The sequence below is a fragment of the Ruditapes philippinarum genome, unplaced genomic scaffold (assembly GCF_026571515.1).
Source record: "Ruditapes philippinarum isolate M1 unplaced genomic scaffold, ASM2657151v2 ctg4483_1_1_1_1, whole genome shotgun sequence".
NCBI classification, from domain to species: domain Eukaryota; kingdom Metazoa; phylum Mollusca; class Bivalvia; order Venerida; family Veneridae; genus Ruditapes; species Ruditapes philippinarum.
The window spans coordinates 32723-59144 of NW_026864675.1; the positions used below are offsets into that span (position 1 = coordinate 32723).

Below are 26422 nucleotides of genomic sequence, written 5' to 3' on the forward strand. Positions count from 1 at the left end.
ACTTTTGTTTTCATTTATTACAAAAATAAACTATTTTCTTTATGTCTCTATTGATCAACATTGAACTCAATGGAATTAAAGGTCTTCCATGAGTAACAAGACTATTCTATTCAGTAACGTGCATACCACTGGTGATGCATACAACACATATGCTATTGTGTACAACACATAAGCTATTGCATACAACACATAAGCTATTGCGCACAACACATAAGATGTTGCATACAACACATATGCTATTGTGTACAACACATAAGCTGTTGGGAACAACACATAAGCTATTGCATACAACACATAAGCTGTTGTGTACAACACATAAGCTATTGTGTACAACACATAAGCTATTGTGTACAACACATAAGCTGTTGATAGTGGTATTACAATATAGTAACCAGATTTTTTATCTGACAAATTAACACCTAATTTACATTACACATGATTAACAAGATATCTACAAATAAAATTCTGCACTGTTTATCTATTATCTCAGAATCCACCTTTTCAGACTTGAATATGGCTATTTTTGTCAGGAAAACAACCATAATTCTTTTAAGATCTTTCAACTACGAAGTTTAAGGTGTGCTGCATGCACAATCTAGATTTTTGCAGTCTCACTCACTCACTCACTCACTGACAGACATACAAGTAGACAGATGATAAAAATACGGTCTGTCTGGTGTTACTTAAAATGAACCGATAACTGTTTCGATTTAAATCAAAATGATTTTAGAAATAAATACCTCAAGGGCGACATTCTTGCTTCTTTCAACAGCTAACTTTTCACTTATTTCCACTGCTATTTTTGTACATGTCTCTGCCCAATTCTTTACTTTTAAATGACCTTTTTTGTCCTTAGGATCAACAGTACATTCTACTTGCATAAAGATCTGTTCTCCTGTATGCCAGTGTAAACTTGCGTTATTGCGCTGCAAACTGCTTTCCAAAAACTCTTTGTATTTTGTGGAATATTTAAGAAACCTATACAGAAAATTAAAAGCAATTCAATCACATTACATTGTCATAATGTGAATTATTGTTTTATAAATTCTATAATTGTGTATGACAGCTACATTATCATGTTCTGTAAATGACAAATTCAAAGTTAAACTTGTAGTTGGTAAACAATGTTAAAAAACAAAAAATCTGTATTAAATAGTTAAATGTTTTTCGCTCAAATAACAGAAAGATTCTTTATCTGATTTAGTTTAGTTTATACAAATTTATTTTAGTTTGATTGTGTTGGAAGCTATAAGCTTATTGAAACACTCTCGAAACCAACCAGTACTAAGCAATGAATGTAAAGTTTCTTGCTCAAGGAAACAACGGCTTATCTTTGACAGGGTTTGACCCACGCGGTTAGCAATCCTTAGATTACTAGTAAGACGCGTTAACCATTTGGCCACTTTGATTTACTAAAGAGAATGTAATGCTTCTATATTACCACTAATATAATATACATTATTACTAACATACAAACAACAAACAAAAAAAAGTAAATCAGATCATATAATTGAGTTTAAACACATACTTAACAATATACTCATCAATGCCATCAAGTTGTATCGGTGGTGGTATTCGAACGAAGAAATCCTCGTCTAGTTCCAAACATGGATAAAACAAGGTAACCTTTATTTCTTTCCCACCAAGTTTATGACTTACTGTACACACTCGTTCTGCATCTGTAATAAAGCTGTTCATTACTTCCACTTGACACGTATTTATAAAGTTAGCTTTTTGTAGATCTAAATCTTTCGCATATTTTTTTTCTAAATGATTTAGTCATGAACATCTTTAAACATGTCATTATCATTTGGTCAGGCTTTGCAAAACAAAACAAGAAAACAATGTTCCATTATTACTTAAAGATATTTGCTCAAATTTGTTATTTGAAAATATTGATAATTGCTACACAGTCTCTTTGTAAATACAAAATAAACATGTTTTAACTTCACACTTAAAGTAGATATTTTAAGTTTAAAATTGTACACACTATACATTGTAGGTATTCACAAAATGAATCTATAGTGTCATTAAAACACTAGCAGTTTTTTTTTTTTTTCAGAAAAGACTATAACTTTACTTGACCTATAATAGTGAACACAACTTTCAATACATAGGGTAGTTTATTCATTCTTTTTTTTCAAATTAGACATATTCAGTAAGAATTTCAGAGATTTAAATAAATTTCTGTGATAAAAATATTTTACTCAAAGATGAGCATAGTACATGTTTATCTAAAAAAAAATCAAACAAACTTCTCTGAAAGTTGAGGGACCACACTTTATCCAGATTGTTTCACCTTCAATTCTTTGATTGATCAAACAGCTAACAGAAAGACTTACCTTCGAACTTTTCAAAAGTCACGATGAAATCACCATGGTCTTCACGATGCTCTACAGATTCAACATTACCACCACTACTTCTTCTTTTATTTTCAAAATAAAGACATAGTGAGTCTTTGGTTATAGACTGCGAAGGGTCTCCTTCCACTTTAATGCTACGTACAATTTCTACATCAGATATATTCCAATAGTTTCCCTCTAATTTGCGTCCTTCACACACTTTTCTTAGCTTTGCTTTGTCTGATGAAAAGACAACACAGTTATGTAAATGATAGTTCATATGAGAATAATCAAAATAGTTAATTGGCTAAATAATACTGCATAACACTAATGGACTTAATACTGAATATACTAAGTCACTATATTCATTACCAAATATAAGGAAAAGAAACATGAGCTGTCCTAGAAGTTGCGTGCCCAACTTTTCTCCTTGCTGGATAGAAAACTTCAAACTTTCAACATAGTGAGATCATTTAAATTAAAGGTCACACTGACTTCTACATAATACAATCAAGAATGAAAAAAGAATAAGTGTAAACAGCTGATTTAGGTAAATAGTCAAATACTTTTTATACAAGTAAAAAATTAACATAGCACCAATATGTAAAAGTTTTATCCGAAATCATGAAGATATGAAAATGATAAAATATGAGAGATTTTTATCTTATCATTACCCGGGTGTAGATTTTCCAGGGTAAGCCTGGAAGAGAGGCTGGTAAACCCTGGAAAACTATGGAAAAGCATGGAATTTCATGGAAATTCATGGAAAATTGGTATTTTTTCCATGCTATGTGGACTTTTTTTGTCCAGCCATTTCCAGCATTGCTGGAATAGGCTGGAAATTGGCTGGACATTTGTGGTAAAAGCCTGGAAAACCATGGACTTTACTTCCATGTAGCATGGAAAGTGGAACTTAGATTTTTTTGATGCTGGAAATGTGTTAAACTTTCTCTAAGTATGCTGGAAAAAACTTGTAAAAATTACAAGAAATCTTACTTTATATATTCAGCACAATATTGTAAATTTACGAAGAAAATATACAATCATCATTTATTTTAATGCAAGTTACTGTAAATGATTTGAAATTTGACACTTTATACTTTTTATGTAGTTGAAAAAGGGTATCTCAGAAAAAATGTCTTATAATGCTAAAGACATAAAATTAATGAATTGATTGTTCAAAATACATATTATTATTTAAATAAATCTACATGAAGTTATGTACAATGAAATAATATCCATTTAATTACAGGCTTTAAGTTTAACTATAAATTAATTAAAGTCTGTGATTAAATCATTCAGACACTATAATAATCAAGATGGGATTGCATTGCTTGCCATTTTTAAATTGTAAGAATTCATGTTTTTGGATAACAATAAATAAATAAACAAAACAATAACAGTGCATGAAAGAATCTCATATATATTCTATATTAAATTGACCAATACAATGTATTTAGGAAAATAAATACTACATCCACTGAGATTTTACACTACACAGATCAGAGCTCTGATAAAACTCATTGACCAGCATTTTCTAACCATCTGTGCATGACTAATTTACTCCACTGGTCATTTCAGATCAGGCTGTTCCATGTGATTATTTTGGGGAGAGATAACATTATAAATTTCATATGAAGAATGTGTCTAGAAGGACATTGCAATCTTTTTTGTACAAAAATTTGTAATGATCTTTAAAATCTATATATCTATTAGCTATTTGATATTTTCTTTTACGCTCAAAGAATAAAAGTTAAAATGATGAGCAGATTAACCCTGCTTTACATAATGATAGACCTGTCCAGTAACTGTTGTAAATTTTGAATTCTAAGATATCTGGGTCAGAAAGAGTGCAAATTACAGAGGATGTTACCTTGATATTTTAGCAGTTTTGGAGATATTGTTTTGTTTAAGACTTTAAAGTGTTTAAGTACATGTATTGGTATGATAACAATTAGAATCACCTGGGACAAAGAGATATAGAACAGAATCAGGTATTTATAAACCTTAAGTTACATCAATGCAGAAACAGGTTATATATCAAACTATCAACATTTGTAACACAAGATCAAGGTTGTTTTTATATTTTCAACTTCATGCATTTGTTTTTTCTGATAATTGTTTTTAATCTATACATGTATAATATGTAAAATATAAATTATTCAATGATTTCTTTATAATGTATATTGTTAAAATGACAATTATTAGAAGATCTTTTTCATTTCCTACAAATAAAACAAATTAAATTTTGATTAAATAGGACTAAATGGTACAACAAGGTTAGCTTTTAAAAAAGCTAGTAGCGACTCGCTTCGTAATTTCTTTCCAGGGGCGTGTTTAAATGTAAAAATGACAGTTCTGTTAGCTGAAAAGACTTCAGCGAACATCAAAATAAAAGTGACATATAAAGTTAAGGAAGCCAGTTCTCTCAGTTTAACAAAGAGGAATATGAGTATATATGAAGATGTAAACAGATAGAATGAAGTCCCTATGTCTATGCACATTTACTATATGGCCTGTTGACCTTGACCAGAAAAAAAAATAGATAAGTAGAATTCATAAAAATGTCTCTTTATACGAAGTTAAGTTGTAATATGTTATTTAGTATTGAAATAAGTGACAGATACTAGTCCTAAAGTAAACACAAGTTGTCTATCAATTCAGCCAGAAAAGCCGGGATCCTATTAAAAAAATAGGATCCCGGAAATTGACCAGTTCAAGAATATAGTTTTCAGAAAAGCCGGGATCATATTAAAAAATTAAGAGATCCAAGGAATTGGACAGTTCAAGAATATTGTTTTCAGAAAAGCTGGGATCGTATATAGGGATCCCGGGATTTGACCAATTCAAGAATATAGTCTTTGATTTTTCCAATTAATTAGGCATATAATTATAAGTATTGTGATTTTGTTAATAAATAGCTCTAAATATATCTATATCCTAAGTTAAATCAATTTAACTTTCATTACATACAGTAAAAAAAACTTACCGTTTAATGGCCTTTCATTACGACAATAATCAACACAAATATAGTTTATTAGTTTTTTCCCTTATTATCGTATACGATCCCGGATCCCGGGCGTCCCGGATCCCGGCCAGTAAATACATATACTAAATACCGGAAAGGATAAAATGACCGGAAAAAAGGAAAAAGAAAAAAAATGCACATAACCAGATGTCGTTTATGTTAATTAACCAAACGAAAACTTACTACAGAGTAAACAGGACTGGTGAAATCGCTAAATCAAAAGTCAGTGTAAATATGATTTACTGAAAAGAATCCATGAAAACAAACATTTTAATCATCAATATATCTTTGCGCTCAAAACAATACTTGCTGCTTTTAAAAAATGGCGTGAAAATTGAAGGTTTTTTGACGCTATATAAGATCAAATTTGATTGGCTAAATAATTTTGGATCCTAGCCCTGATAGATAAATTTTGTAGAAAGCTGGAAGCTAAGCTTCGATTAAATTTTTGGATTGATTCGGAGTTTTAGGTTGTTTCTCAGTAAAATCCTATCGTAATACCGGCTCGCCGTGGCGAGCCGGCAATCAGTAGTTTTGTACAGCTGAACAGGGTCATCATAATCATTTGTTATATTTACATGTATCTGTTGTGTTTTCAATGGAACAATCTAAAATAACATTTTACATTATACAATTACATAACTTGCAGGCTGGGACATAAGTGGTGACTGTGAGAATTACCAACAGTGTTTAATAATGATGTGCAGTATTAATCCTGAAAAGGTATATTTTTAAATCTCAATACGTGTACATTTTTATTCCATGTCTTTTCTTGAAAAAATACATACTGGGTGATAAATATTGTCACACATATTTACTTAATTCTTATATATGTACAGAGAAATTCTTAAACACTTGTGCACTTTGAAATAAGATATACTGCATTGCTTTAGTATTTTTGAATATGCATAAGCATAGTTAATATTTAATAGTTAATACATTAATATGATTTGAAACATTAGATTTGATGTTATTAAAAGATACGAAATATAACTGCATAATATTTATATGCAATAAAACATAAGTCATTACCACATCTGTGTTAAATTTATTATGAATTTTATCTTTAAAGGTGAGCACAACCACAAGAAGTTCTAGGAAACACAGGCAGTGGACTGAAAATGCCAAATAAATGGACATCAATAAAAGAAATAGTAATTTAAATAATCAGAAGCACTTGAAACAAATTTAAGATTAAAACAGTTTCTCATTGACAGATTAAGAGCAAAATAATTGCTAAAATTTATAAGACAACCAGAACCTAGCTACCAAACCTGCAGCTATAAAAAAACTGTTTGTGCTATAGTGAATGTAGGATGTTCTATTCTGTATTTGGACTAAAGGATATGTATTAAATTTTGTGAAAGAAATATGTGATCATGTTAAACTAATAAAAATTCCACCCCAAATATTCCTGTGCTGAATTCCATCAGAGAATTTTAAATTTTAAGAACATTCAGGGATGCTGGAATTAGGCTGGATTTTTTTCCATGTTATTCCATCAAGGCTGGACTATTTACCATGGTAAAAAGTCCAGCCTCTATGGTTGGCAGTCACATGGAATACCCTGGAAAAAAATCCATACTTTTGTTCCAATACTCCATGTACATGGAAAAGCATGGAATAAAGTCCATGCTTTTCCATGGAAAACATGGAAAATATTCCATGCAGCATGGAAAATGTTCCCTGTTTTTCCAGCCCATTTTTTCTCAGCTTCAGGCTGGAAAAGGCTGGAAAATTTTGTTCCAATACTCCAGCCTCTTATTTTCCATGGAAATCCCTGGAAAAGCATGGACTTTTTACACCCGGGTACCATTATGTTGGTTTTGTCGTGACGCAGCTCATATATGTATTAAAAATGACCCCATAATGACAGCCAGGGTAAAGATTAGTTGCTAAAAGAAAGGCATTCATTGATGTCAATGATAATAAATGAAAACTTAATTAAAACGAAAAACATATGCCGATGTCCAAACAATCAAGTAGGCCATGACAATAGGTCCAATTTTTCATCAAGCTAAAATACACATCTTGCCCAAAGGTCTACATTTCACAACTATACAATATACATATATATATATATATATATATATATATATATATATATATATATATATATATATATATATATATATATATATATACTCAATATCTTAAACAAAGCTTTTAAAACAGTAAAAATCCATATAAATTACAAATATTCAATATACATGTATAATATCCAACAAATTGGTCATACCTTATAGGTCTTAAGATAAATGGAGGAAAACTCAATTATCTTATGTAGTTTAAGTTTGACAATATACTTTCAACAAAAAATATATTTAAAAATCATGTTCAAGAAAAGATTCTTAACACAAAATAAATATAGAATCGTACATAAATGAATTGAACTAAATGACAAACATTACCTATTCGTGTATCAAATAATACCAAAGCCGTGCCAGGTGTTTCACCAAGAATAATGGTGGATGGCTCTGAGTGGGTCTGTGCCGCTAAAAAGTTTGTAATGCATTCCATGGTAGTTGTCTCTGAAATCCCACTTATAAAAATCTTGAACGGGTCCACAGGAGGTGGGTGATATTCAGAAACAGTAAGTTGACAACCGGCTATTGTACATTGTTTTCCTTCTAGCCCCCGCTGAATGACAGCCGCTGCAACTGTTATTAGGGGAAATAATCAAAGCAATTCTCTTTAAAGTTTATCATATCTGATCAGTTTAAGTGGGCAATACAAGGCTATATTAACTATCCTGTTTAAATTTTTGTCTAAATTGCATCAAACAAACAACATAAAAACCTCTATTTTCACGTAAGGAAAGCAATCCCTACATTGTAATTTGCAGGTTTTTGTGAAATTGCTTCAACATAATTGGTTATGGGTAACATCTTAGGTCTCGTTTTAAAATAAGATGATTAAAGATTTACTTTTTTGAGCTCTGAGGACTACAGCAAAAAAGGTCTACCTCCTTTTCTAAACAAATTTTATAGAACTAGAAATGTGTCATCATGCCACGGATGCCCCCGCATGCAGCCAAAATTTCAGATGTTATGATATTTAGTTCCAAATTTGTTTGCACAAATTATTGTTTTCATTTTAAGTTCAAAGCCCTTAAAACTTTTCAATGTTAACACAAACCATTTTCATACAATGTTCAAGGCACTGAAATTATTCAGTCTTATCCTTTTGAAAATAGCATATTTCATATTTGTAGCCAAAATAATGGCTACATACATTTCCACAAAAGTATGAGTGCTGAAACTGAAAGTTCAAATTTTTTTCCAATATTCAAGAAAGATAAGTTTGTCCAAAATCATTGAACCACGACCAAATTCAAATTTAAACTGCCTATTCCTAAGATGTATCTATATTATTTTCAAAGTGAAAGGGACATAACTCTGCCAAAAAATCATCGAACCATGACCAAATTCCAACTTGACCTGCCCATTCCTTTGACATATCCTTATGTCAAATTTGAGTTGAATATTTAACACTGTTGGGTAGATAATGAACAGAAACTGTAAATTTTATATTTTTTCAAAGTGAAAAGGGCATTACTCTGCCAAAAATTATTGAACCATGACCAAATTCGAACTTGACCTTGGCATTCCAAAAAAATATCCATATGTCAAATTTGAGTTGAATGTGTTGTACCGTTGGGGAGATAATGAACGGAAACTGAAAATTTCATATTATTTTCAAAGTAAAAGGGGCATAACTCTGCCAAAAATCATCGAACCATGACCAAATTCGAACTTGACCTGTATTTTCTCATGACATATCCATATGTCAAATTTGAGTTGAATATGTGCAACCGTTACTAAGATAATGAACGGAAACTGATGATGACGGAATGACAGAATGACGGAATGACGGAAGGACGGAATGACGGAATGACGGAAGGACGGAAGGACGGAACAGGGTAACACTATATGCCCCGGCCATTACATGGGGGGGGCATAAAAATATCTAATGATTCTACGAACTAACTTAGTTATGATCCATTCCTTTGTTCATAAGAAGATGTGAAAAGCTTATTTCCAATTCTTTTGATGGATTTTAAATCATAGAGACATTATTAAGGTCAAATGGCAACTTTCTAGCTTTAGTTAAGGGGCAAAATGATTGCAATAAGATTTTCGATAAGACAGTCACAAAAACATAAGTTGTCAAATTTGCTTAGTTAAGTTTCAACAAAACAGTTTATCCTTGACTTTGGACGAAGTTAAATATAAATATCACCAGACAATCCACCTCTGATTCAAATAGCATATCCTAAACCTTCAGTTCAGGCATACATTTTACAATGTGGCCATTTCATTTGCCATAGTCATATTTTGTGTACTAAGGTAAAATGTTTATAGTATAATACAAGACAGTCAAACTTTTTCGTCTTTCCTTATTTCACCCTTACATTAAGTGCACTTTCAACTTTTCGGACGATAGGGGAAAAAAGAACTTAAAATAGACATAACCAGAGCCACCATCTAGCAGGGCCCACACCTGACTTTTCCTCATTTCTAAAGATATGTTGACAAATCAGTTTTGTTATAAGTGATTTTGTCATGGAATAAATCAAATAAATAACAAAGTTATGGCAAATTGTAGAAAATTTCAATAATTTGACTTTTAAAGTCACAGTCAAATTGAAGATCAAGGTCTAGTTCAATTTAATCTTCTTTAATGTCTGGTCCCAATGATTGCTGTGCCCAAGTATGAAGAAAATTCATTTATTACTTGCAAAGTTATAGCCAATTTTAACCAAAAACAATGTGAAAATGCAATTATTTTAGGAGTCAAGGTCAAATTGATCTCCTTTATTGTTCTTAATACTGTTGTGTTCAAGTATGACAACAATTCATTCATATACAGTAGAACTTCTATGAGTCAAACTTTGATTAGTCAATTTTCTCGATGTGTCAAAGTAAAATGAAAGTCCATATATATTCCTTACAAAAATATATTTATAAGTCGAAATTTTATGTGTCGAATTCCTTACAAAAATATATTTATAAGTCGAAATTTTATATGTCAAATTTTTCAATGTGTTAAAGTTTTTCGTGGTATGTATAGAATAAATCAAGTATAATTTACCACAAATAAGTCGAAGTCCTCTGATTATTTTGACAACTTTGATCTCGAGACATTTTTCACACCTTATCTGGTCACGAAGACAATTACCGATCAACATGTGTGACAGGTGTTAATTACACAGTCGTGTGTTCAAACAGCCTTTGTATTCATTTAAATGTGTGATAAAATGCTTTAATTGTTATCATTCAAATTGCAATAGTGGTATTTGAAAGTGAACAAGAACTACTTTCATTTGAGAACTTCAGTGACCTGGTGTCTCATGATAATCACACCCAAAATATTTTCTATAAGATTGTTTAGTTATTGCCCTTTTCTATTGTTACGCCTTTTGTAATTCCTTGTATACTTATAACAACAGGTCAAATTTAATGAAATTGAGAACGATCCAAGATCCGAGAACATGTCAAAGTCCTGATGTGTCGAAGTTTTTACGCAAGTTCCTTCCACTTCGACTTACTAAAAATCTACTGTATACCAAAGTAATAGCCAGTAATATTAAAAATCAAGCAAAATTCAGTAATTTTACCTTCAAGCTCATGGTCAGCCTTAATCAATTTGGTCCACTTGAAGGTCTCATCTACAGGACTGTTTTACCCAAGTATGAAGACAATCCATAAATAAACTAGAACTATCACTAAATGTGATTAATACCCCACAAGACTGCTTCGGAAATGAGGATGTTACTAGTAACAGAATACCTTGTAAAAGAATTGAAATATAGTTATGGTTGTGGGCAATTACAGATAGTTGTGGTTCTTGTATGTTGCATTTCCTTTCAATGTGGTTGGCCATTGATGAAGTTTTATTGAATTACACTGTAATAAGTCCAGAAAGACAAAGAAAAGGAACAAAGGGCAATAACTCTATAAATACTGAAGATGGAGTTATAGTTCTTGTGCACTGCACTTCCTCTTATTGTGCTTGACCATTGTATGAAGTTGTTTTGAATTCTAACCAGTATGTTTTAAGTTATGCTCCGGACAAGGAAAAGTATCAAAGGGCAGTAACTCTGTATTTTGTCAAAATGGAGTTATGGCTCTTGTGCACTGCACTTCCTTTTAATGTCCTTGACAACTGTATGAAGTTGTATTGAATTCCAAACAGTAGTTTTCAAGTTATGACCCGGACAAGGAAAAGTAACAAAGGGCAATAACTCTGTAATTAGTCAAGATGGAGTTATGGTTCTTGTGCACTGCACTTCCTATCAATGTGCTTGACCATTGTATGAAGTTATATTGAATTCCAACCATTAGTCTTCAAGTTATGCTCCGGACAAAAAAAGCAATGGAAAAGTAACAAAGGGCAATAACTCTGTAATAAGTCAAGATGGAGTTATGGTTCTTGTGCACTGCACTTCCCTTCATTGTGCTTGACCATTGTATGAAGTTGTTTTGAATTCCAACCAGTAGTTTTCAAGTCATGCTCTGGACAAGGAAAAGTAACAAAGGGCAGTAACTCTGTAATGAGTCAAGATAGAGTAATGGTTCTTGTGCACTGCACTTCCTCTCAATGTGCTTGACCATTGTATGAAGTTATAATGAATTCCAACAATTAGTCTTCAAGTTATGGTCCAGACAAAAGAAAGCAATGGAAAAGTAACAAAGGGCAATAACTCCGTAATTACTTTAGATAGAGTTATGGTTCTTGTGCACTGCACATCCCCTTATACGGTGTTTGACAATTGTATGAAGTTGTTTTGAATTCCAACCAGTAGTTGCCTTGGACAAGGAAAAGTAACAAAGGGCAATAACTCTGTAATTAGTCAAGATAGAGTTATAGTTCTTGTGTTCTGCACTTCCTCTCAATGTGCTTGACAATTGTATGTAGTTATAATGAATTCCAACAATTAGTCTTCAAGTTATGGTCCGGACAAAAGAAAGCAATGGAAAAGTAACAAAGGGCAATAACTCTGTAATTACTTTAGATAGAGTTATGGTTCTTGTGCACTGCACTTCCCCTTATTGTGTTTGACAATTGTATGAAGTTGTTTTGAATTCCAACCAGCAGTTTTCAAGTTATGCCCCGGACAAGGAAAAGTAACAAAGGGCAATAACTCTGTAATTAGTCAAGATAGAGTTATGGTTCTTGTGTTCTGCACTTCCTCTCAATGTGCTTGACAATTGTATGTAGTTATAATGAATTCCAACCATTAGTCTTCAAGTTATGGTCCGGACAAAAGAAAGCAATGGAAAAGTATCAAAGGGCAATTACTCTGTAATTACTTTAGATAGAGTTATGGTTCTTGTGCACTGCACTTCCCCTTATTGTGTTTGACAATTGTATGAAGTTGTTTTGAATTCCAACCAGTAGTTTTCAAGTTATGCCCCGGACAAGGAAAAGTAACAAAGGGCAATAACTCTGTAATTAGTCAAGATAGAGTTATGGTTCTTGTGCACTGCACTTCCTCTCAATGTGCTTGACCATTGTATGTAGTTATATTGAATTCCAACCATTAGTTTTCAAGTTATGCTCCGGACAAGGAAAATGCAACGGACGTCTGGACCGACCGACCGACCGACCGACCGACCGACCGACCAACCAACCGACCAACCGACCACCGGGTGACTCCTATATACCCCCCCAAACTTCGTTTTTGGGGGTATAATAACTGAAGGTGTTAAGTTAAGGTCAATGAGTCAAGGTCAAGTTCAGTTGGGTCAATTTGAACTTCCAATCCAAAGAGTTGTTGTCCTCCAAATAAAGAGACAATCCATCAAGAATTTAAAACAAGAACTAATGGAGGACAATTAATTGGCCTGACTATTCGTAAAAAGTTGTCACATGGGTGTTTTATTGAGTATAATAATGCTTACCTATATGAATACATAAAATTGACCGAAAAGGTACAAAGGCTTGTTATTAAGATGTTTTATCAAGTAAATCACTGCTTTATTATTATGAATGCATAAAATTGTCCCAAAAAAAGGCACATACCCTTCAGTAGTTATGGAGATAACAGCTTACAAGCAAAACATTACCATGAATTTCTAAGTTGAAAAAGGGGAGAAAAATCAGCCTAAATGCAAGAAAGAATTATGGATCTTGGTCATAGATCTACAATTATGACCCTAAAAGCATAATTGAAGTTTCAAATAAATATCTTTAATAGTTATTGAGATATGTAAAACTTGCATGTAAACATTAACCAAGAGACTAAGTAGAAATGGGGAGATAAATCAGCCTAAATGCTGATTGCAAAAAAGAGTTATGGAACTTGGTCAGTGACATACAATTATAACCCTCCATGCATATGTGAAGTTTGAAATCAAAATCTCTGATAGTTATTGAGATATGTAAAGCTTACATGTAAACATTAACCAAGAGACTAAGTAAAAAAGGGGAGATAAATCAGCCTAAATACATGACACAGATATGAGTGCTGTCCAGTGATCATTATTTATGACCACAAATATACATATGAAGTTTCAAGTTTGTATCTTTAATAGTTTCAGAGATATGCAAAACTTGCATGTTTAACTTAACCAAGAAAAGGAGATTTTTTTAGTACAAAAGGGAGCATAATTCAGTCAAAATACATGGCAGAGTAATGAACATTGTTACTTTAATAAAGTATTGTAAATTTCAATTGAATATCTCAAGCAATAATTGAGATATTTGACTTTACAAGAAAAACAAAAATTTTAAGTTAAAAAAGGGGCATTTTTCTGTAAATATTGTAGGCAGAGTAATCCAACTTGTCAATCTGATGTACATTGTTACTATAAATAAGTATTGTAAGTTTCAATTGAATATCTCAAGCAATAATTGAGATATTTGACTTTACAAAAAAACATTAACAAAAAATTCTAAGTTAAAAAAGGGGCATTATTCTGTAAATATTGTAGGCAGAGTTATCCAACTTGTCAATCTGATGTACATTATTACTATAAATAAGTATTGTAAGTTTCAATTGAATATCTCAAGCAATTATTGAGATATTTGACTTTACAAAAACTTTAACTAAGGCAGACGCGAATGCCAAGGGCGACTACAATAGCTCTCATATTTTTCGAATAGTCGAGCTAAAAATAATGACAATTGTTTCTGGTTTCTGAATGGCAACATCAACGGGAACGACAACCTGACTGAAGCAATATCTCGGGAAAAAAAATTCAAAAAAACACAGCATGGCTTTACCATACACTTATAAAACAAGAGGGCCATGATGGCCCTGAGGTCGCTCACCTGTATATAGCCCCCCCCCCCCCCCCCCCCCCCCCCCGGGCAAATTTTTACCCAAGGGCTTTTATTTGAACAGACTTGGTAGACACCCATAAGAAGATGTTTCATGCTAAACATCTAAGTTCTAGCTCATTGGGTTTTTTAAAAGAAGATTTTTTAAAGTTTTTACTACACACATATAGTTAAAAAAAACAATGACACCCCTGGGGCAGGGCCAGTTTTGACCCCGGGCTTTTATTTGAACAAACTTTGTAGATATTTACTTAAAAATGTTTCATGTATAATATCTAAACTCATGCTATTTGGGTTTTTTCAAAGAAGATTTTCAAGTTTTTGCTATACACATATAAGGAAAATCAATGACCCCCGGGGCGGGCCAGTTTTGACCCCAGGGCTTTTATTTGAACATACTTGGTAGACACCCATTAGAACATGTTTCATGCTAAATATCTTAGCTCTAGCTCTTTGAGTTCTTTAAAAGAAGATTTTTTAAGTTTTTACTATATGCATATAGGGAAAATCAATGACCCCCTGGGGCGGGGCCAATTTTGACCCCAGGGCTTTTATTTGAACAAACTTGGTAGACACTCATTAGAAGATGTTTCATGCTAAATATCTTAGCTCTAGCTCTTTGGGTTCTTTAAAAGAAGATTTTTTAAGTTTTTACTATATGCATATAGGGAAAATGTATGACCCCCTGGGACCGGGCCAATTTTGACCCCAGGGCTTTTATTTGAACAAACTTGGTAGACATTCACTAGAAGATGTTTCATGTGAAATATCTTAGCTCTAGCTCTTACGGTTCTTTAAAAGAAGATTTTTTAAGTTTTTACTATATGCATATAGGGAAAATCAATGACCCCCCGGGGCGGGGCCAATTTTGACCCCAGGGCTTTTATTTGAACAAAATTGGTAGACACTCACTAGAAGATATTTCATGTCAAATATCTTAGCTCTAGCTCTTTGGGTTCTTTAAAAGAAGAATTTTTTAAGTTTTTACTATATGCATATAGGGAAAATCTATGACCCCCTGGGGCAGGGCCAATTTTGACCTCAGGGCTTTTATTTGAACAAACTTGGTAGACACTCATTAGAAGATGTTTCATGCTAAATATCTTAGCTCTAGCTCTTTGGGTTCTTTAAAAGAAGATTTTTTAAGTTTTTACTATATGCATATAGGGAAAATCAATGAACCCCTGGGGCGGGGCCAATTTTGACCCCAGGGATTTTATTTGAACAAACTTGGTAGACATTCACTAGAAAATGTTTCATGCCAAATATCTAAGCTCTAGCTTTTACAGTTCTTTAAAAGAAGATTTTTTAAGTTTTTACTATATATGCATATAGGGAAAATCAATGACCCCCCGGGCCGGGGCCAATTTTGACCCCAGGGCTTTTATTTGAACAAACTTGGTAGACACTCACTAGAAGATGTTTCATGCCAAATATCTTAGCTCTAGCTCTTTGGGTTCTTTAAAAGAAGATTTTTTAAGTTTTTACTATATGCATATAGGGAAAATCAATGACCCCCTGGGGCCAGGCCAATTTTGACCCTAGGGCTTTTATTTGAACAAACTTGGTAGACACTCATTAGAATATGTTTCATGCCAAATATCTAAGCTCTAGCTCTTACGGTTCTTTAAAAGAAGATATTTAAAGATTTTTCTTTCGGTTGCCATGGCAACCAGAGTTCTGCATGAAATGGAATTCTTTGAACAATCTTGATAGAGCTTCATACAAAGAGTATTCCTGCCAAGTTTCATTAACATTGGCCTTGCGGTATCATAGAAGATGTCCTTAGAATATTTAAAATGTGGACGGACGACGGACGACGGACGCCATTTGGTTGGCCATCCTAAAAGCTCACCTGCACTTTGTGCAAGGTGAGCTAAAAAGATAATTTGCAAATTCTAGATTCATGTACCTTCTGATTCCTTAAACTCTATTACAGCCTCCAGTTTTTTCTCATTGATTATTGCACTAACAATTTCACCCCCGCCAGTCTTTTTCTTGTTTTCAAAATAAAGCTCAAGTGCTTCTTTAGAAACATCCAAAGATAATCCGGTAACAAGGATTGTTCGGCAACTCTCTTCAGCACCTTCTGATTTTCCGTTGTCATTCCCTTCCAAATTATTCTCATATTCATTGTCATCATATATTGACAGGCGGCTTTCATTGGTGTCTGTTGTGCGTGGTTTTGACGGTGGACGAGTTCGAGGCGGGGCAGGAGGCGGAGCAGGATGTCGAGATGACATACATACTGATTTTAACTTGTCCTCATCAATAACATCGTAAATATTTTCTGAAATATATTACATGTATAATATACATAAAAAAGTATCAGCAACATTCAGAAATAAATAACAAGAGCGATCAGTAATCACATGTGTCGCCTCATGATGGCCAATTTCATGTTGGGACAAATTTTGTGACAGACAGACAGACGGACAGTGCACAACTAGACTTGGTACTGATCATTCCTGTAAAGTTTGGATAAAATTGCACCAGTAGTTTATGAGGAGTAGTCCGGACAAGCTTTTGTGTATCTGGCAACACACAGAAAAAGAAACCTTTTTATCAAAGGGCCATAACTCGGCCAAAAATCATTCAACCGGAAAACCCATGCAATAGCGCAAGGACTTGAGCTACAGATCAATCCTGTAAAGTTTCATTGAAATTGCATTAGTGGTATAAGAGAAGTAGTCCGGACAAACTTTAAAAATAAAAATTATTAAAGGGCCATAACTCTGACAAAAATCATTGAACCGGAAAATGCTGACAATATGCACAACTAGACTTGGTACTGATCATTCCTATAAAGTTTGGATGAAATTGCACCAGTAGTTTATGAGGAGTAGTCCGGACAAGTTTTGTGACGGACGGACAGATGGACAGACAGACGGACGGACAGACGACGGAGAAGTGATCCCTATATGTCGCCACTACTCCGTGATGGTTACTTATGGGATGGCATATACTGGTAACAAACCATGCACCTTGAATGCACTTTGTACAGCATATCATATTGCTGGATAAGTCATATTTTTTCTTTATCAAGGATCAAAAATAATACATGTAATATCATTTTAAAATTTGAAAGTTATAAAAACAAGAGCCATATTAGCATGGCCATCCCCTGCCGAATGTGTTTGCTCATTGTAAGAATGTATATGTAGTAGAGCAGAATAATTCAATATAAAAAGGTCTTTTGGTAATGAAAACTGATGGCTGAAGTGATTACAGATTTGAAACCTATGTGAATACTGATGGATGAAATAAATAATGCAGGGTGAATTATCATTCTTGTGTGCTGCACTCCTCCTCAATGAGATCTATCTACCTTGAAGTCTCAAGTTGATACCTCTAACACTCTTTGAGATAAGCTTCGGAACAAAAAGTATAAAAAATAACAAAAAGCAACAACTCAAAAATTATATTATCATTTTTGTGCGCATCATTCCTCCTCGATAAGATCTATCCACCCATGAAGTTTAATGTTAATATCTCAAAGGCTTTTTGAGTTATGCTCTGGACAAAAATTAAGTTTGAAAAAAAACAAAGGGCAATAACTGAAAAATTATGCAGGGTAAGTTATCATTCTTGTGCACTGCACTCCTCCTCAATATGATCTATCCGCCTTTTAAGTTTAAAGTTGATACCTCTAACACTTTAAGAGATAAGCTCCGGACAAAAAGTATGAAAAATAACAAAGGACAATAACTCAAAAATTATAACGGGTAGAGTTATCATTCTTGCGCACAGCATTCCTCCTCAATAATATCAATCCACCTATGAAGTTTCATGTTGACATCTAAAAGACTTTTTGGGTTATGCTCCACTCAGGTGAAAAATTAAGTATGAAAGATAACAAAGGGCAATAAGTCAAAAATTATGAAGGATAGAGTTATCATTCTTGTGCACTGCACACCTCCTGAGTGAGATCTATCCACCCATGAGGTTTCATGTTGATATCTCAAAGGCTTTTTGAGTTATGCTCTGGACAAAAATTAAGTTTGAAAAGTAACAAAAGGCAATAACTGAAAAATTATGCAGGGTAGATTTATCATTCTTATGCACTGCACTCCCCCTCAATATAATCTATAGTCCTATGAAGTTTCAAGTTGATACCTAAAATACTTTTTGAGATATGCTCCGGACAAAAATGTCGTACAGAAAGACAGATGGACGGACAGAAGGACAGACAGATGGAGACTATTTCTATATTCCCCGCCGCCTTTCGGCAGGGGATAAAAATCTAGTTATATTAAACTATTTATCTAATAGATAATGGTGGATATGGAATAATAAATAAATTAACATTTACGAGTCTGTATCAAAGGTGAAAATGTCAAAATTTACCTTCCCTATACACACTTTTTTCCAACTGTGTAATCTTCCGTTCCATTTTGTCTGATTCCTTATCAGAGACAATATCTGATTTGATTTCTCTTGCAAGACTATACGGTCTAATATCCTCTGTATTGCCAAGTGTATCACTTGCTGATGTTTGTCTGGCTAGCCCACGATGATTACTGTAGGGGACATCATAAACATACCCTTCTGTTTCATTCAAACTTTTAGAACGATCATACTTCAATGGTTTTGACCCTTCTTTTGTTTTCATGTTAGTTTCCGCATTATTTGGTTCAGTATAAAGAGGAGCATGGGCTGAATGTCCCTCATCTATAGCTTGTTTTTTCTCTTCGCTTGACTGTTGGAGACCTGAAGTTGGGAAAGGTGGCTGTCCTGAAATGCAGGGTATAAAATAGAATGGATTCACCATACCAGGATACATGTAGTTCTGTACTGGGTTGCCTTTTTCATCTATTTGCATTTGTGGCATCATACCAGGAAAAGGTATAGGATATATAGGCTGTCCTTTATCATTAACTTGGACAGGCATTGGCATCGGCCATTGGGGATGCATTTGGTACATCGGTTGCATTTGGTTCATGTTACATGCACTACCTGGATTTCCTGGTGATGTTTCATTTGGTTGAGGTTGACCCTGTCCCATCATGGTCATGTTAGATTCATACGTCGCATTTGATGCGCCATGAGAATTTGGAAACATAGTTCCAAAGCACGGATATGGTACTCCCTGGTAAGGATTTTGTCCTGTCTGGTAAGGATATGGAGCTCCCTGGAAAGGATACGGTCCCCCCTGGTTTATACCACTACCTGCTTGAACACCACCACAAGTTTCTAAATTAGTGGTCACTGGTTTCTCTTTTAAAGCTTCTGACTTTGCTTCATCGGTTTCATTATCAGTGTCTTTATTCACAGCCCCTTGTTCTCTACTTGCTCCTTCAAAATGATCCTGTTTTTCCATGTTATGAAACTCCATTGATTCATGTCCACTTCCAAACAAATCTACTGATCTCACTGATGCACTCATTGCTTTTTTAGACTTTTCAGCATCTGTTTTGGTCTCTGAATGGGTATGACTAACATGTGGTTCATCAAAGGTGATTTCCTTCCTGTTCTCTGCCTGTTTTTTAGCATTGTTATTCTTTGTTTTGTCAAGCAGATCATCAGGTCCCTGCATATCTTCCTTTAGTACTTTATCACCGCTTTCAAACAATTCACTTGATGATACACTACTAACTTTTCCATCATCATAATACTCACTTCCTTCATGTTCTGATTTAGTCTTTGCCTTTGTTTTCGTGCTTTCCAATATAACAGATGTTTTTTCTGCTTTCGAGTATAAATCTCTGCCACTATCAAATGACTTTCTATCCGGTTTTCTTGTACCTCGATCAATATCTATTGCAACTCCAGTGGCCCCTTTGGTGACAGTTTTCTCAATATTCTCTTTAGATTTATTAATCGTTATTTCATCTATTTCCTTTTCTTTCAATTCAAAACCACCACTGCCAAATAACTCACTTGTAGGTATGCGTTCCTCTCCAATTGGACTGACATTCCTTGAAGTACTTTCAAAATTTAATTCATCTTTGACTTCGTCAGCTGCTTCGTTGGATTTTCCGCTATCAAACTGATCAGATGAATCGATTTCTGTAATCAAAGTTTCAAACTCATTCTGAAATTTCACAGTAAGATTTAAAGCGTCATCAAGTCCATCAGTCTCACGATTAGCATTAGCTACATCTTGCTCATGAATGTCATCACCACTATCTGTATCATTTTCATATTTATAAGACTTAACATTGACAAAGGAATTCATGAATTCATCTGAGGTGTCAGTATTACAGTCCCGCGTCCTGAAACTGTCGCCCATATCCCAGTCTCCATCTCCAGGTGTTTCCTGTATAGTAATATTTGAATGAAATTAATTCTATACTTATTCTCTCATCAGGAACAGCAATATAATATATTATACCACTAATAAAGTAAACACACTGCAATGCAGCAAGCAAGACAAATGTCTTAATTTACAATACAATTTCCTACTCAGTATAAACATTCGGATAAATAAAATTTTGTTGAAACTAAAATGAAATCAGACAACTTCATTGTTAAACAATATTTTACAGAGATTTGTTTTGCATCATAGAAAATATCCTACCATTTTAGTCATAGATATTTATTCTAAGTTAATACATGTTCACAAGATTATACTGAACTATAACTGTGACCATACTGTGAGCTAACCACAATTAGTGTCAGCTGACAAAACTAATCCTAGAAAATGTTAATTCAATATAGCAATGGCCATATTGATAATCTGATAAATATATAAGCATGACTGTTACCTCGGACCATTCATCAGGTATAATACATCCCGAACAATAATCTGGTCGTACCGTACATCCTCCCCTGATAGCAGCACTCACCCAGGGACCGCTCGTTATACATTCAATAGCATCTGAAATATAAGTTATTACTTCTTCATTGTTTAATACAAGTATAAATGAAATCTATCCTAAATACAAACAAGAGGGCCATGATGGCCCTGAGGTCGCTCACCTGTATATAGGCCCCTAGAGCAGGGCCAGTTTAAACCCCAGGGCTTTTATTTGAACGAACTTAAGACACCCATTAGAAGATGTTTCTTGATGTTAAGTTTTTACTACACACATATAATGAAAAACAATGACCTCTGCCCTCCCCCACCCCTGGCAGGGCCAATTTTTACCCAAGGGCTTTTATTCGAACAAACTTGGTAGACACCCATAAGAAGATGTTTCATGCTAAACATCTAAGCTTTAGCTCATTGGGTTTTTTAAAAGAAGATTTTTTAAGTTTTTACTATACACATATAGTTAAAAACAATGACACCCCTGGGGCATGGCCAGTTTTGACCCCAGGGATTTTATTTGAACAAACTTTGTAGACTCTTACCAGAAGATGTTTCATGCTTAATATCTAAACTCTAGCTATTTGGGTTTTTTCAAAGAGGATTTTTAAGTTTTTGCTATACACATTTAAGGAAAATCAATGACCCCCGGGGCGGGGCCAATTTTGACCCCAGGACTTGTATTTGAACAATTTTGGTAGACACCCATTAGAACATGTTTCATGCTAAATATCTTAGCTCTAGCTCTTTGAGTTCTTTAAAAGAAGATTTTTTAAGTTTTTACTATATGCATATAGGGAAAATCAATGACCCCCTGTGGCGGGGCCAATTTTGACGCCAGGGCTTTTATTTGAACAAACTTAGTAGACACTCATTAGAAGATGTTTCATGCTAAATATCTTAGCTCTAGCTCTTTGGGTTCTTTAAAAGAAGATTTTTTAAGTTTTTACTATATGCATATAGGGAAAATCAATGACCCCCTGGGACAGGGCCAATTTTGATGCCAGGGCTTTTATTTGAACAGACTTAGTAGACACTCATTAGAAGATGTTTCATGCTAAATATCTTAGCTCTAGCTCTTTGGGTTCTTTAAAAGAAGATTTTTTAAGTTTTTACTATATGCATATAGGGAAAATCAATGACCCCCTGGGGCGGGGCCAATTTTGACCCCAGGGCTTTTATTTGAACAAACTTGGTAGACACTCACTAGAAGATGTTTCATGTCAAATATCTAAGCTCTAGCTCTTTCGGTTTTTTAAAAGAAGATATTTAAAGTTTTTTCTTTCGGTTGCCACGGCAACCAGAGTTCTGCATGTTGAACAATTTTTAAAGGTGACCACCAAAGGAACATTCCTGTGAAGTTTGGATGAAATTGGCTCAGTGGTTAATGAGGAGATGTCATTTAAAGTAAAAGTTAACGGACGGACGACGGACGGACGACGGACGAAAAGCGATCACAAAAGCTCACCCTGTCACTGTGTGACAGGTGAGCTAAAAAATGTATATACAAATAACGCATGCCGGATTAACTGAACAGAGATAAAAACTTAATTAACAAGAGGGCCATGATGGCCCTGGATCGCTCCCCTGACCCATCAACTGCATCCAAGCAATGTCTTAGACAAGCAACCTGGCCAAATTTGATGACAATTGAGTCAAAAATGTGACCTCTAATGTGTTAAAAAGGTTTTTCCATATTTGGGTAATGTGACCTAGTTTTTGACCTGAGACAACCCATATTCAATCTTGATCTAGAAATAATCTAATAACCTTCCTGACCAATTTCCAGGAAATTTGGATCAAAACTGCAGCCACTAGAGTGTTGAAAAGCTTTTTCTATTTTTAGCTCCTGTGACCTAGTTCTTGACTGGACATGATCCATCTTCAAATTTGACCTAGAAAGCATCAAAACAACCTTCCTGACAAATTTCCAGAATATTTGGATCAAAACTGCAGCCACTACAGTGTTAACAAGCTTTTTCTATTTTAAGCCTCTGTTACCTAGTTTTTGACTGTAGATGACCTATATTCAAACTTCACCTAAAAATCATCAAAACAACGTTTCTGACAAATTTTCAGAATATTTGGATCAAAACTGCAGCCACTAGAGTCTTAACAAGCTTTTTCTATTTTAAGCTTCTATGACCTAGTTTTTGACTGTAGACAGGGTCTTTCAAATATTTGGATTAAAACTGCAGCCACTAGAGTGTTAACAAGCTTTTTCTATTTTTAGCTCCTGTGACCTAGTTTTTAACCAGAGATAACCAATCTTCAAACTTAACTTAGAAATCATCAAAACAAACTTCTCGACAAATTTCAGGAATATTTGGATCAAAACTGCAGCCACTAGAGTGTTAACAAGCTTTTTCTATTTTTAGCTCCTGAGACCTAGTTTTTGACCGAATATGACCCATCTTTGAACTTGACCTAGAAATCACCAAAACAACCTTTCTGACCAATTTCCAGAATATTTGGATCAAAACTGCAGCCACTAGAGTCTTAACAAGCTTTTTCTATTTTTAGCTCCTGTGACCTAGTTTTTGACCGGAGATAGCCCATCTTTCGAACTTGACCTAGAAATCATCAAAACAAACTTCCTGACTAACTTTCAGAATATTTGGATGAAAACTGCAGCCACTAGAGTGTTAACAAGGTTTTTGTATTTTTAGCTCCTGTGACCTATTTTTTGACCCAAGATAACCAATCTTAAATCATGATCTGTATTTCATTGAGACAAACATTCTGACAAAGTTTGATGATGATCCAATCAAAACTGTGACTGCTAGACTGTTAACAACGCAATTGTTGACGACGAACAACGCACTAAGACAGACACCAGACATAGCCCCATCACTATACCACACCTTGACCATTTCGTGGTCAGGTGAGCTAAAAAGCAAGGGCTGTTATTTTGGAAGTTTTTTTTAATAAGAATGGTTCATGGTGCCGTAAAAATGACTGTAAAAATGACTATCTGCATTAAGACCTTATAAGGATCTATGTACCGGCTACCGGTACGGTCAGGAATATCTAGCTGGAGGGTAACTGTTTACAGTGGTTATGAGGCTCTGCAGAGTTTCTGCTAAACAGTTATCTGATGCCCGTGATGACAACCTGTTTGATTTTTTACTGCATATTACATATCATCAGTCATATTTCAAATAGAAAATATTTTCATTTTAGCGATGCCATTTGACAATCAAATTAGCGGGGCCATCAATACAGTCAGCCTTAAATGTATACCAGCATATGCAGTTTTTATGCAAAAATTTTACAATAACATATTTTGATATATCAACTGCATGTAATACATGCACAGAAAGAAAATTTTAGTTTTAAATGTTATTTTCACGTTCCAAGTTGGACAGACAATTATACACGTTTAGCATTGCTTTGTGGTAGGGGGCTTTAAAATAATTTAATTCAATAAAATAAGAAATTCAAATTTCAAATTCAATCTATATTTTGAACAGTGTATGCCATTTTCAAGTTGCACAGTCAATTTATACAAGTTTAGCATTGCTTTGCTTGCAGGGGTAGGGGGGCTTTCATTTAATTTAATTCAAAATAAAAAAATTCAATTTTCAAATTAAAACAAAGTTTACAAGGTTCCAATATATAAGATGGATAACACATTATACTAAAATCATACCCTTTAATTCTACAATATATATCAACAAGATATGTTTGTAAAACATGTATGCCCCCTATCAGCAGCCAATTAGTCATGTGATAAGGTTATTATGCATGACTTCTGACCCAGTGATAAAACAATTAATAAGGGTTATAAAGTATCTACTGGTCATGACCTTGACCTTTGACCCCTTGACCCAAAACTCAATAGGGGTCATCTGCTGGTCACGACCAATCATCATACAAAGTTTGAAGTTCCTAGGCCTAGGCGTTTTTAGTAAATTGATCAGAAACCGTTTTTACCTACAAGGTCAATGTGACCTTGACCTTTGACCCCTTGACCCCAAAATCAATAGGGGTCATCTGCTGGTCATGACCAATCACCATGCCAAGTTTGAAGTTCTTAGGCCTAAGGGTTCTCTTATTATTGATCGGAAACCGTTTTAACATACAAGGTCAATGTGACCTTGACCTTTGACCCCAAAATCAATAGGGGTCATCTGCTGGTCATGACCAATCACCATGCCAAGTTTTGAAGTTTCTAGGCCGAAGCGTTCTTTAGTTATTGATCAGAAACCGTTTTTACTTACAAGGTCATTGTGACCTTGACCTTTGACCCCTTGATCCCAAAATCAATAGGAGTAATCTGCTGGTCATGACAAATCACCATACCAAGTTTGAAGTTCCTAGGCCTAAGCGTTCTTGAGTTATTGATCAGAAACCGTTTTTACTTAAAAGGTCAATGTGACCTTGACCTTTGACCCCTTCATCTAAAACTCAATAGGGGTCATCTGCTGGTCATGACCAATCATCACACAAAGTTTGAAGTTCCTAGGCCTAAGCGTTTTTAGTTAATTGATCGGAAACTGTTTTTGCCTACAAGGTCAATGTGACCTTGACCTTTGACCCCTTGACCCCAAAATCAATAGGTCATCTGCTGGTCATGACCAATCACCATACCAAGTTTGAAGTTCCTAGGCATAAGGGTTCTTAAGTTATTGATCGGAAAGCATTTTTACCTACAAGGTCAATGTGACCTTGCCCTTTAACCCCTTAACCCCAAAATCAATAGGGGTCATCTGCTGGTCATGACCAATCACCATACCAAGTTTGAAGTTCCTAGGCCTAAGGGTTGTTTAGTTATTGATCGGAAACTGTTTTTTACCTAAGAGGTCAATGTGACCTTGACCTTTGACCCCTAGACCCCAAAATCAATAGGGGTCATCTACTGATCATGACCAATCAACATCTCAAGTTTGAAGTCCCTAGGCCTAAGGGTTCTTTCATTATTGATCGGAAACCGCTTTACCTACAAGGTCAATGTGACCTTGACCTTTGACCCCTTAACGCCAAAATCAATAGGGGTCATCTGATTGGTCA

General features: G+C 34.3%; 1 protein-coding gene across 1 annotated transcript in view; it reads right to left on the reverse strand.

The window, feature by feature from the left end:
• LOC132726447 (protein mono-ADP-ribosyltransferase PARP14-like) overlaps positions 1–26422 on the reverse strand; it is a 60631-nt gene that overhangs the window by 26469 nt on the left and 7740 nt on the right. The window contains exons 3-9 of the mRNA XM_060711761.1: positions 21366–21478; positions 19006–20917; positions 16571–16948; positions 7782–8030; positions 2343–2582; positions 1529–1679; positions 741–978 (exon numbers count right to left, since the gene is read on the reverse strand). Of these exons, the coding sequence (XP_060567744.1) occupies positions 741–978; positions 1529–1679; positions 2343–2582; positions 7782–8030; positions 16571–16948; positions 19006–20917; positions 21366–21478 (3281 nt within the window). The remainder of the gene's footprint in view (positions 1–740; positions 979–1528; positions 1680–2342; positions 2583–7781; positions 8031–16570; positions 16949–19005; positions 20918–21365; positions 21479–26422) is intronic.